The sequence below is a fragment of the Rhynchophorus ferrugineus genome, unplaced genomic scaffold (assembly GCF_030347505.1).
Source record: "Rhynchophorus ferrugineus isolate W39M unplaced genomic scaffold, kcgeb_rfMv2 rfM1, whole genome shotgun sequence".
In the NCBI taxonomy this organism is placed as follows: Eukaryota; Metazoa; Arthropoda; class Insecta; order Coleoptera; family Curculionidae; genus Rhynchophorus; species Rhynchophorus ferrugineus.
Window position 1 is genome coordinate 88001008 of NW_027472580.1, and position 12920 is coordinate 88013927.

The window sequence follows — 12920 nt, forward strand, 5'->3', positions numbered from 1 at the left end:
TTTGAAGAAGTTATTTTTTATTTTTTCACTAATATGATTTTAATAAATAATTCAAAATATTATCAGCAGGTATTTTTATAAATATTAATATTTCTAAAAGGCATTGACAATATTTTAATTTTGGTAGTTCAATGATGTTGGATAGTGTTTATGTAAGAAGTTGGAGGCAATTTTATATGAGATATTTTTATATTCCTTCCTTTTTGTTTTTATAATATATAATTTTGAGTAGAGGTTGATAGTGTGAACATATTGAACATTTTGAAAGAAGAAAATGAAATTGAGTGTATTTTACTATGTAGAAGTTAAAATTTGATTTTGAAGAAAGCTTTGAAGTTATCTTTAAGATAGGAAAAACTAACAATGGAAATACATTTTGCAGTGAATGCGCTTGAATATCGGTTTCGCAGATAGAAGTTGATGGGGAAATAAAATAATATTTATAATTTAGGATTACAAAAACTCATATTTAAGTAAACATGGGTCAGTACTGCTACTATTATGTACTCATACATAATAATAACATACTTTGTCAATGTGTATGGTACAGAAACAAGATTTTTTTCCATCTTCTACCTTCCATTTTTTAAAATATTTTAGAATTGTTTTTACCAACTAGACTAGACCTAGTACTGTGCTCCAAAACACGGTCCTTGGAATTAAACTTGCCGACGTGTGAGTGACCAACTTAGAAAACATACCAGAAGACATCCGGACTAGCCCTGCCTGGTTGCTGTCATGACTAGGGTCATTTTCTTTGTCAGATTTTCCTTTTGGTTAACTACAATTATAACAAACATAAATTTACGATCATATCCCAGCAGGATCATCACCAATAAAGCGTCCTTATAATGAATACAACATTTACTACATTAGAGGTAAAAAATGTAAGCACTTACAACTTTACAATTATAAATTTTATTATAAAATAACAAATTTAACAAAAAAAGAAAAAACACAGTTTTTTTGGTACATAATAAAAATAAAACAAAATAATAAAAAAATTACACTGATTTATGGCATCTACTAAAAATATTTACACAAGGTACAGATCATTTATAATCTTCCTATTATTATTACATAAATATAACCTACTACGATTAGAATGTATCACAATTTTCAAGTACATAACAATCCAGAACAGACTTACGCATGTACGTGTATATGTGAGTTTTCAAAAGTGTAATTTGAAAATGATTTTCATCGCCAAAACGTTAATACTGCTGATTCATGTCATTGCATATTAGTCCGTGTTCATGGTTTATTAACTTTTTAGATATTTACAGTCACCGACTTAACACTCTGTAAAATTTAAGTGATTAGATAAAATATTGGAACGGTAAACATCACCAGGGTGGATGCAAACGGCCAGTACGCTTTGTTGTTGATATTCCAACCAGCTGCACCTGGAACAAAAATAATAGTATTAATATACTAAGTTTTATTAATAGCTTTAGATTTTTAAATGGAATGAATCCTTACTATTATAAAATATTTTTAATAAACAAATTGAACCGACTTTAACATTACACCATAGAAGCAGTTGTCTACGATATTTCTACGACTATTCATATTATATGGATAGTGTTTAAAATTCAAGCTGAATTGTTTTACACTGAAGACTTCAGCAATAAAATTTTACACAAATATCTGAATATTTTAGATAAAAAATATGTGAAAACTTTGTAGATGAAATTTGGGTTTTCCCCCGATTTCCCCGGATTGCGCTATCACATCCTGACTTGGTTCTAACGGCACCACCTCGGAAGTGCACTCTTAAAAATTGGCCCATAATTGACGGAAAAATGGGCGAACATGCGTTAAAACAATATACAGCTGAACATAGAACCGCCTCCTTTTTTAAAGTCGGCTAAAAAATGATTTGAAAAATATGTAAATGTCGATATAATACAGCTACTTATTCACGCAAATGCAACAAGTAAACTTAAGAAGGCAAAACAGATTATACAAAACTTTCAACTGATTTGAATCTATGGCACAGAATGCTGAAAACGAATATAATATCAGAAACATTCCAGGACATCAGGATGTCTTCCAATAATGTAATCCAATAGGATATAGTACAATGCCGTCTATTCATAGGTTCATTAACCAGCCTAAAAGCGGTTCTGTTTGAAAATGTCAGTTGTTATCCATTGCTATAGGTAATTCCGTACAATTTAAAGAAACCTGTAAGAACTTGGAATTCGTAAATTAAAATATAAAGACCGTGGTTGGCAGGTGTGCAGGGATAATAATTGCTTAATATACCAAATTTTCTATGAAATAGCAGAGACCGAGCAAATCACTAGTCTAGAAAGAGGCGGCTGGTGAGGGAGCCTAAAGTTGGTGAAAAGAACATCTTCCAAGAATTATTGGTACTTGCACATAAATACCTTTTACCTCTTCTACACATAGAGCTGGGATTGCTTCAAATTTCCAAAATCCAAGTTTCCAGCCCTTTCCTGAAACAAACATGAAAGAAGGTCTTTCATTCTGGTCGTCGGACCAGATATTAGACAGCTTATTAATAATCCACAATTCATCATGTCAATGACTTAAAAACATGGATGAATTGCTTTCAATTATGTCATAGAGACCTCTTTGGGCAACCATTAAGACCTTAACTATAAATAAATCTTCAAAAGAATGTTAAAAGCATTTCTAGCTGTAGGTAATCTAATGAATCTAAAAATAAATTTTGTTCATTCCCATCTCGATGACTTTCAGGGAAATTTGGGAGAGGTGAGTGCAAGGCCAACGATTTCACTAGGGCATTAAAAAGATGGAGAAAATATTCCAAGGAAAATTAAGCGTCTCAATGATATCGGACCAGTTTTGGACGCTTCAAAGAGACTTTCCAGATTCTTTCCATAACCGAAAAGGTACAAGGAGGAGTCTCACTGGGAAATACAAAATGTTACTGAACGTAAATTAGATAAAAGATAAATATCCTTAATGGTTTGTAAATAAAACAATAATTATTAATTAATATAACATAGTTATCCAAATTTTCAATAAATATCTCAGATTCCTAATAAGTCGTTTTTCAAATCCTAACAGCTCTTAGAAATGTTTTTTGTAGATCATAGATATCACACTAGGGATGTCGAAAAATATCGATATATCGATATTTTTGGCCGAACTATGGATATTTTTTTTCAGCCGATATTTTTCGATATTTTAGAAAAATATTAAATATATTTCATAAACATTATAAAAAACATTATAAAATTAATTTTAGAGGTTTAGTATATTTTGATACTTAATCTTAAATTATCTACATATATATATATATATATATATATATATATATATATATATATATATATATATATATATATATATCGATGTATCGATATTTAAAAAAATATCGAAAACGATACCCGATTTTAATGGTTTAAAATAATTATTGATTTACTGATGAAATCATTGTTTTGGTCAGATCTGGTCAGATTATATTTTTTAAACAGTTTTTAGTCAAACGTTTCTTTAATTTCCTAGCATAAATATATCCGTCCGGTGCGCCCTCTGATGGTTAATATGAGCAAAACTTGGTTAAAACTTATAATTGATAGATCGCCTTCTATGCGTCTTTATTTTATGGTAATAGTATTGGCAATGTCAAAATAAGCAAATATTTCAAAAATAAATCAACCGGTGGCACACCTCTAATACTAGTTATCTTAAGTATTATTAATATATAAATAAATATAATAACAATATTAGGAGATTTAATAAAACTAAAGCATCTTGCTTCGTTTACTTTATATAACATTAATGTTTCCTTTGTAAAATATACGAAACAAGGATGCAATAAAATTTTGTTGTGAATACAAGATAGTCCAGTGTTTTATCAAGTGAAAGCACACATGTTTTATGTTGTTTGATTATTTCAAATATTGGGTCAGGGAGATAATAATGTCGGTCTTGTGTTAAACACCACTCGGACTTTGTTATATACAAAATATTTTTATAAATTTTGTTTATTATTCTATCCAGATAATCTACCAGTTAACGATCATTACTTCTATCTGTTTCAGTCAGTGTTTAACAGTGAAAAATTGATATTCAAAAAATCTATAATAAAAATCCCACTAAACCCAATCATAATTGGTTACTGTCAGTTTTTCCACGTATATCTAATCATCTGTACGTAGGATATGCCATAGTGTTGAACAGGTGAAGCTCCTAGAGTTTCAACAATTTTTTATTCAACAGGTCCGACATAATTATTTGTCGTATGTCTTCATATCTAATTATTCTTATTTTATTTATTTTTAGATTTGGATTAAAAGGAAAGCATAATTATTCTATTAAATTATACTTTTCTTATCGAATCATAAAATACGCAAGGTACCACCCTACCTTTGATGGCGTTTTTGCTAAATTTTACATCATTAAACACGTCTCGCAACCGAATGTTAGGGGCTACTAAATCATCTTGTACACTTTCATTTTGGTTCTGCTTGATATTTCCCATTTATTAATGTATTTGCTAGTATACATTCACGATTATTCCACTTCTATACTCTTACAATACGGCCCTGTATATTCTACTATCTGTATTAAAATTACCTGAATTGGTAACGAGTGAGACGAGTTGGTCTGTTTTCTAATAGATAAGAACCCTCAGTGTCGCTTTGTATCGTCGCAACAGTATTTTAAGTAAAATAATAGCTTTTTGTTTAATAACCTTTTACAAATTGTGACTTATATCTGTTTAAAATTTTTGTAGCTGTTATTACTAAACAATCTGTAAAAGCTCCTACCGACATTGGTATTTTTCTATAGTTTTATAGCCCACATATCCTGTTTTGTCTATTTGATATATGGTATTTCATCAATTAATATTATAAATAGGCTAGGATTTAAACTTCTGCCTTATTTAAGATTACAACGTTGGTATTTATCCTGAATATTTCTTGAATTATTTTTAAAATTTTATTACTTATATCTTTATTTTGCTACATAGGCATCGATTATGTAAAATTCATAATTAATATTGTAGATTGACTAGATTTCTGCTTGGCCTAGTAGATTAAAGATAGTCGAATAAAACTGAACCACAAAATCCACTTTTCACTGGATTATTAATTTCTGCAAGACGAATTTTGAAGTTAATCATATACATTTTTGTTTCTTTTATGTGTAAAATTTATTTCATTTTACACTTCTTTCAAGTGTATGTCCCAGCCAAGCATCGAGTTGCTTTTTTGCCAACACTTCCTTATTTTCACTGGACAATTAACAGTCGTAGACGTAAACATTGATGGCTTTATGCAGTTTTAATCAGATCATATGTTGCAATGTCGATGGCCGTTCAGGACTAATTGTCATAGCAGTACCTTTCATCACTTGGCAAGCGGAAACATTTATTGTTTTCAAGAATGTTTGTCGTAAAGGTCGAAAAGGAATGTAGGTCGAAAAGTGCCCAATTCTATTACCTCAAAACAATAAATGAAATGTTAATACTAACAACAATTGCATCACTTGTGATAAATATGTGTTAAATATTAAATCTTCTTGAGGCGTCTTTCGATGCTTCCACTAGCTGCGTGGGAGTGCGAAATGATTTATCAAATTCATTTGAGCTTCTATCCGGTGATTGCTAAGGAGATATCGCCTCTCCACTTCTCTTTGACATATTATTCAGTGCAATTATGCAAACAACTTTTAAAAGGAGACTTGTTATTCAATTTGATGCTACAAACTTCTTAATACTAATATTAAGGCTTCTAGAATTCTTTATAATAGAGTTCACATAGTAGGGCCATATGGATTGAGAATTAATGGAGAAAGAAAAGAAGTATTGACAACTGACGGATCGCCTGCTATTGTAAATCTAAACGGGCACCATTTAGAACAAGAGCAGGTTTAATTACAATGTGGGGTACAAGTTCCGATGCCATTTTGTTTGCCTATAACTTTGCTCAAAGAAAATATAAGTAAGTTTGGTTTTCATAAAAAGTTTATCTAGTCTCTACATTTTATTTTCGCTATGATTGAAAAATTATAACGGCTAAATGGTGACCGCGACTGGCTATGCAACTTTCGGCTCGTTCTAAGGTATTTTTCGTGACGTCCTGCAACATCTGAGGCTGAATTTCTTCAATTTTGTGACGAATATTGTCTTTAAGATGTTGAATCGTTGGGGCTTATTCATATAAACTTTTGATTTTAAAATACCTCATAAGAAAAAGAGATCTGGCTGGCCATGCTAAATCGCCACTTCGTCTGGAAAAACGTCATTCAATAATTGAATCGTTGAACGAGCTGTGTGTGCTGTGGTCCCATCTTGCTGAAACCATTCAGCAGTAACAGTAATAACAACATCTTGATCACTATTAAAAAATAGGGACCAATTATGTTTCCAGCATGAATACCACACCATATAGTTGCTTTTAGTGGATGCAACTGGGAAAAAAATGGGCTTCATCGCCCATTATCAATTTTGATGAAAAATCTTCAATTTCACCACACAGCTTTAGGATTGCATTACTGTACTCAACTCGTGGATGAGGATCTCTCGGTAGCAATTTTTGGACTACTTGAATTTTGTATTAACACTTTCAAATCAGTTTTCAAAATTTGCTTTAATTTAAATTCGCATGTATACGATAAATTGTGGTTTTGTGAGGCACTGGACGATTAGAATATTTTTGATGCAATTTCCGCTGAATGGCAATAATGGAACGATTATTTTCAATAAATATTGTCGCTATTTCTGCTCGTTCCTGTGGCTTATATTTATCCATAATAAAATGGCACGTTACTTGGACGTCTACACGACACAATGAATAAAGCGAAACCATGCTAAACGTCACATAACCAAGATGGCAATCAAAATGGTAGCGCCACTTTTGCCCCTCCTGTTACTTGGGGTGGTAATAAAGAATATGTAAGTGGCATCTACTTCTAAAGTAAAACAAAAGTGATTTATTTTAGCATACTTACATTTAACAAAGAATACGGGCAGATCAAGGAAATTTGGAATTCCCAAAACCAGTTATCGAAAACGTTTTCAGGGTAATTCCATTCTATTTAGTCCATTCATTGTTTTCTATTTATTCTTTATTTATTTGTCTATTTATAACTGTATCTATTTTATTTTCCTTCATTTTATTATTTATACTTTCATATCTTTCCTATAATTATTTATAATTATGGCTATTCCGTCATTACTATTGACTATTATTGTCATTGTATTTTGTTGATATTATGAATACTATCTATTATCAGTACCATTATTTGTCGGTATATTTATTTATTGTTGCTCTTATTTATCAGTGATTCGTCAGCATAATTAATTACCCATACTGTTAGTTACCAGTATCATTATATTGCTTTATTGCCTGGCATTATAAGTATCTGTCGTGATAATCGCCGATCGTTCCCTCAGGTTCACCGTTTACAGAACAGTCACCCGATCACCTCGGCAACATTTATCTTGATCTCTAGTTTTATTTATTTAAGATGTTAAAATATTTTACTGTTTTTTTAAATATAATTTTTATTTAACGTCCTGGGTTTAAAATTAACTAAGCTGGTACGTGTGGAAGAGAACAGGTTTTACATCACTAAAATCTTCTGTATTGCTCCGAGATTTGGGCACTGTTACATTCTGATAAATGTAAGTTTGAGGTATCTCTATGTCTCCGAGATAATGTTAAAAATAAAGTCATTAATGTAAGATGCTACTAAGATATTTCAAGTCAAGGACGACCTTACATTAGTATGGCAAGAAATTACACTAGGTTTTAAGGTGCTTATTGTTCTGGGTAGTTATCACAAAGAAAACCACAATACTAACACTAAAATTAATTTCTTGGCAATTTAATATTTATGGTGTTATTTAGCGGATATTTTGTACAGTTGAGGTTTCCGGGCGGAAATAATTTGCGATTATTTCATTTATAAATATAACTTGTAATGTGCGATAACCATTTTATAATTCCATGATGCAATCTGATTGGAGATAAATTATTCAAACTGCCATTATAAGGCTTACCTATTTTAATGGTACGATCTAATGAATATTTATATAAATGTTTTAGATTGGCTTTGAGAAGTTATTTTAGTAATTTTTTTATAATGCTCTGTCATTGAGATGTTAAAGATTGAAGATGTTTTCTTTTAATTGATAGAACAAATTGTACTATTAGCTTGACATAAATTAGTATGAAAAGATATAACACTGTTTAGGTTCAAATCATATATCAGAGAATTGGGCAATCGAAACATCATTATCATGAAGGTATCATGTGTCAGTTGTAGGTTGGATCAGAGAAATTGTGACCCGTCCTTCGACAACCTTCGGTCTGGAATGAAAGGAAGGAAGGAATAAAATTAATTCCATTTGACTCAGTCAATTTACACATTTATGAGAGGAATATTGTGATGTTGAAAAGTTTCTCTTCTGTTCATTTGTATGATAAATGATTTTTGATATTTTATGATAAATGACAGATAACAACAAAATTTGTAACAATTTTTTACTTTTTTAGTCATTGTTGGGACAATGCAAAAAATTTGCATTGCAATTATAATTATTACAATGTTATCACTTCTTGTATTTACATTACTATTTTTTTTTAACTAATGTTTAGGATTTCGATTCATTAAGGATGAATATGATGTAAGAATTGCTTTATGAGCGTTTTCAAATATATTTTTTAATTTAGTAGGGTTTTCTTTCTTTGGTTTAAAGATTGGTTTAAAGCATCAGTTGCAATCGGTAGCGACCTTATCCACTATGGTTTCTTTCAATTTAACTTAAAACTTAACCTTTACCTAAACCTAAAACCTTTTAAAACCTAACTTTTAACTTAAAATTTGTCTCTACGGTGACCTAGAACTAGTTACCTTTATAAGAAGAGTCATTACTCATGCCTTGTTGCGAATCTCTTAATGTTCTGGTAGAGCATCTCCATATTTGAATCCATAGGTTCATAAAGTGTTTAGTATTTGTACAGCAGCGACTAATTATATACGAATAATTTAGATTTTCTTTCAAATAACCAATATACCTTTTTGTATTATAATTAGAGTTCTTTTTTCTCTTGAAAGCTACTTCTTTTTCTTCTTTTGAAAGTAAAATTTTGTGTCAAGAATTATCCCTAGATGCTCAGCATTGTTAGTGTATGGGACAATAATATTTTTATATGTATATAACAGTTTGATTGTATTCAATATGCGCTGATTTACTCTGGTTGATTTTTATTCCCCATGTCATCATTTTTCTGGTCTTTCTTCGCTATTGTCTCCAATGTATCGCAACATCATTAGCAAATGTAGCCATGTAGCCTTGGTCGTTTATTCTTGGGAATCACCAACCTTATTCAATCAACCAATATGATTATTTATCAAATGTATTAAAACCATCACTGCAAATTTTCATATATGGAATGTGTAGACTATATGTTTCCAACTAGAACTAGAGGAACAAGAAAACTGATATTTCTTTGGTTTGTAATTTGATGTTTTATGCCTTGGGAAAGAATGTGATCATCCAAGATAAGCGATAATTACAAAAAAGGCGTTGGCGGTCACATAGGGACAACGTAGGACTTTGAAATCTAAGTGGTATATTTGTGGTAAGATTTTTTGTCTGATTTTTTCGGAAAATGTTGAAGAAGAGGTGAGTTCTTCATAGCAACACTACAAGAGTTCATCTGTCAAAATAATTAATTTCTTGATCAGCCAAAAGATCAAATTGATGGATCATCCACCGTATAGTCCTCATTTAGCACCCAATGACTTTTTTTGGGAATTACGTACAAATTATGTGGTTAACAATTTTCGACACCCCATGAAGCTGCTGATGTAAAAATGTCTGCGGATGGAAAAATCATAAGTTCAGCGTCGATAATCAAGATTTGCTTTTTCATTATTAGACCAGAAAAATAAATAATAACCTTGCTATCATTAATCTCCTCAGAGTGTTAATGAAAAGAGAAGATTTATTTTCCTTAATGTTCCAGCGGTGTAGCTATCTAATCACTGGAAAAGTAGTTATAGTATTATTAATTAATTATTATATTATAAGCATTCCATGTATATATCGGTATAAGGAACATCTTTCTGCAGTGCATTTATACAATTGAGTATTATTTAAATTATTTATTATAGCAATCCAGTAAATTAATAAGATACTAATTTATATATTATATATTAATTATATAATAAGATATTATTATATATTATATATTAATTATATAATAAGATATTAATTTATACTAATTTACTGAGGCTTTAAAATTACAAAATAGTTATTCTACGATGGACATTTTGGGCTTTACATCTATGTCACTGTTTTTAATGTGCACCGAGTTTTGATTATAGCATATAATACTGAACTAAATAAAATGGTTTTATACTCTTTAATCTTTTGGTTAAGCCATATTTATCTAGGAGCTGGACAACCTCAACATTGATGTGCTGATGGAGCTTCTGTCATGCCTTTAGATATAATAATTGATAACGATATGGACAGTTTCTACCTGCAGGTTTTTGTAGATTGTCATTACGTATGTACCATGGAGCATAAATAATATAACGAATACTTTGTTTTGGAATGTTTGTATGATATTTCTGTTGCTTTGGATGGTAGCATAGGTCCATATCACACGTCTATTCTGTTTCAGGATTTGTTGGCAAAGCAAAAGCAAAAGGGTTTTATATATATATATATATATATACATATATTTTTTTTTCAAAAATTTTGATTGGTTTGATTCTTATTCATTTCCAGCATTATGTTTCGGTAATAGGTGTTTGTAACCATTCGGTTGATTCAGTGTTATTATATCTAATGCTGTCACCAGCAAACAACAGGTTTTTAACAAGTCTTTAGTGTACAGCAGATAGAGGATTACTTCCAATACTCGTCCTTGTGTTCCCAATATAAGACAAAGACTATGGAACATTTAATAAAGATCAAAAATATTGTTTCAGTATAAAAATACGATAACGTTACATAAATTATTGTTTTGTCAAGTCAATATTTTTCATATGGTGTTAAAATGGGTGTTGGAAAAGTACTAAAGAAATGACTGTTAAATAGGGATTATTGAAGTATACTTGTATATATTGTATCTGTAAAACTTACTAGTGCATGTTTGGCCATCTTCGCTCACAAAATAATCGTCTTCCTCGCGACATCTACACAACTCCCTTCTTTCTTGACTTGTACAATAGGCTCCTTCTATACATTGACTGTCATAGATGCATTTCGAACCGACAACTGAAATTATGTGATAATTGTAAGTAATTCTTTATTGTGATAATATTGTTTAGGTCAACTTACGTCCTAAACATTTGGTAAATTTGTCATTTGGGATGTAGCCTGGCAGGCATTGGCATGTAGCATTCCTTGCGCAATAATAGACGACAGTCTTGCATTCAGTAACTGTGCGACAAGGTCCATTCAGATCTGAAAATAAGCTTTTCTTAAACTTAAAAGTAATAATATATATAAATAAAAATTAATTAAAAATATTAGGTGGTGGCATATATTTTGATAAGCTATATCTATTAGTGAAAATGAAGCTAATATAGCTGTTAAATATGATGGGTTCAACATTTCTCTACCTATGCATGAACACATATTTTACATTTATTATTATAATGTTATTGATATATTCGGTATATTTAGACGCTAATAATAGAATATTTAAAATTGCACTTTCGTCAGTTGTTCATTACTTTTAGAAAAATTTTCGAAAAAAAAAGAATCATGATCAGCTCTGGTTTCACCTATTTAAAAATGGTAATTTTGATCTCAAAAAAGTAAAACAAAAAAAAGTTCAAAGATATGGAATTGCAAGACTTATTGGACGAACATTGGGCTTAAACTGTCAAAGAAATTTCAGGCAGCTTAACGATTGATGGTCCGGATTGATGAACTTTCGCCAGATGTTAACGTAAAATGGAGATCTGAAATGAGGGGAAATGGCTACCACACGCATTGACCGAAAATTATATTCTGCATAATAAATTTGTTCAGATTGATGCAGCATGGCTCGGTTAACACACACGGTTTCAAATGCTGAAGGTGTGCGAAAATTTATTTATAATTGGACCGCTGTCAAACTAACATTATTCTTCCAGCATGGTATCATCATGCTGTCAGAAAAATTGGTTAAAATTGTAGAAATAGTGGACAGTTTCTTAAGGTCAAAAAACGATAAGAGAACATGCAAGCACCTAATATAATAGTTATATAGTTAATACATTTGTTATTGGTTATAGACAATAGAGTAACTACGTTTGGTAAAATCGAATGCCTAGAAGATGCAAGATTCTTTATATAAGATTCAATATTTCGTGTAGGATCGGTGTTAAGAGTTGACATTAAGCACTAGGTTCCATCAGGTTTGTTTGTTTCTTAGTTATGATACTTTTTGAATGTATAAATTGAAAGTTTTCTACTTTCTAGTAATTGTTACTTATGTTCTCATGCATAATTATTTAAAATTGTTAGACTCCAAGGAAGTGAACAAGATGTCGTATATGATTAGCTCAATTCACACATGCATTGCACACATATTCTGATAATCTGTATGCAAATTTAATGAAATTTGAAAAAAAAAACACTAGTTTTTTTTATCGATAATTATGAACATATATTAATCCAAGTAGGTATAACTATTGGAATACAATGTATCGCTAATGTATATGTGAAAGACAAATACAAATTTTAATATATTATAGAAGCAACAATATCATAAGATATAAAAGTCCAAAACTTTTAGAACGCATAAGTAGAGGAAAAAATCCAAATGAAAAGGAAATACACCGATAATATTTGAACATAGAAAATGAAATATATCGATGCTTTTACTTCGATATTGAAATATATACTATTTGACATCTATTTTGTTTGGTTTATTTCGTTTTTATTAACGATTTCAATGCCT

At 30.4% G+C, this 12920-nt stretch overlaps 1 protein-coding gene across 1 annotated transcript in view; it reads right to left on the reverse strand.

The window, feature by feature from the left end:
- Nucleotides 1–902: 902 nt before the first annotated feature.
- Nucleotides 903–12920, reverse strand: part of LOC143191812 (uncharacterized) — a 56073-nt gene continuing 44055 nt past the window's right edge. The window contains exons 3-5 of the mRNA XM_076397226.1: nt 11309–11434; nt 11111–11245; nt 903–1406 (exon numbers count right to left, since the gene is read on the reverse strand). Coding sequence (XP_076253341.1) covers nt 1312–1406; nt 11111–11245; nt 11309–11434 — 356 coding nt within the window. The 3' untranslated portion in view covers nt 903–1311. The remainder of the gene's footprint in view (nt 1407–11110; nt 11246–11308; nt 11435–12920) is intronic.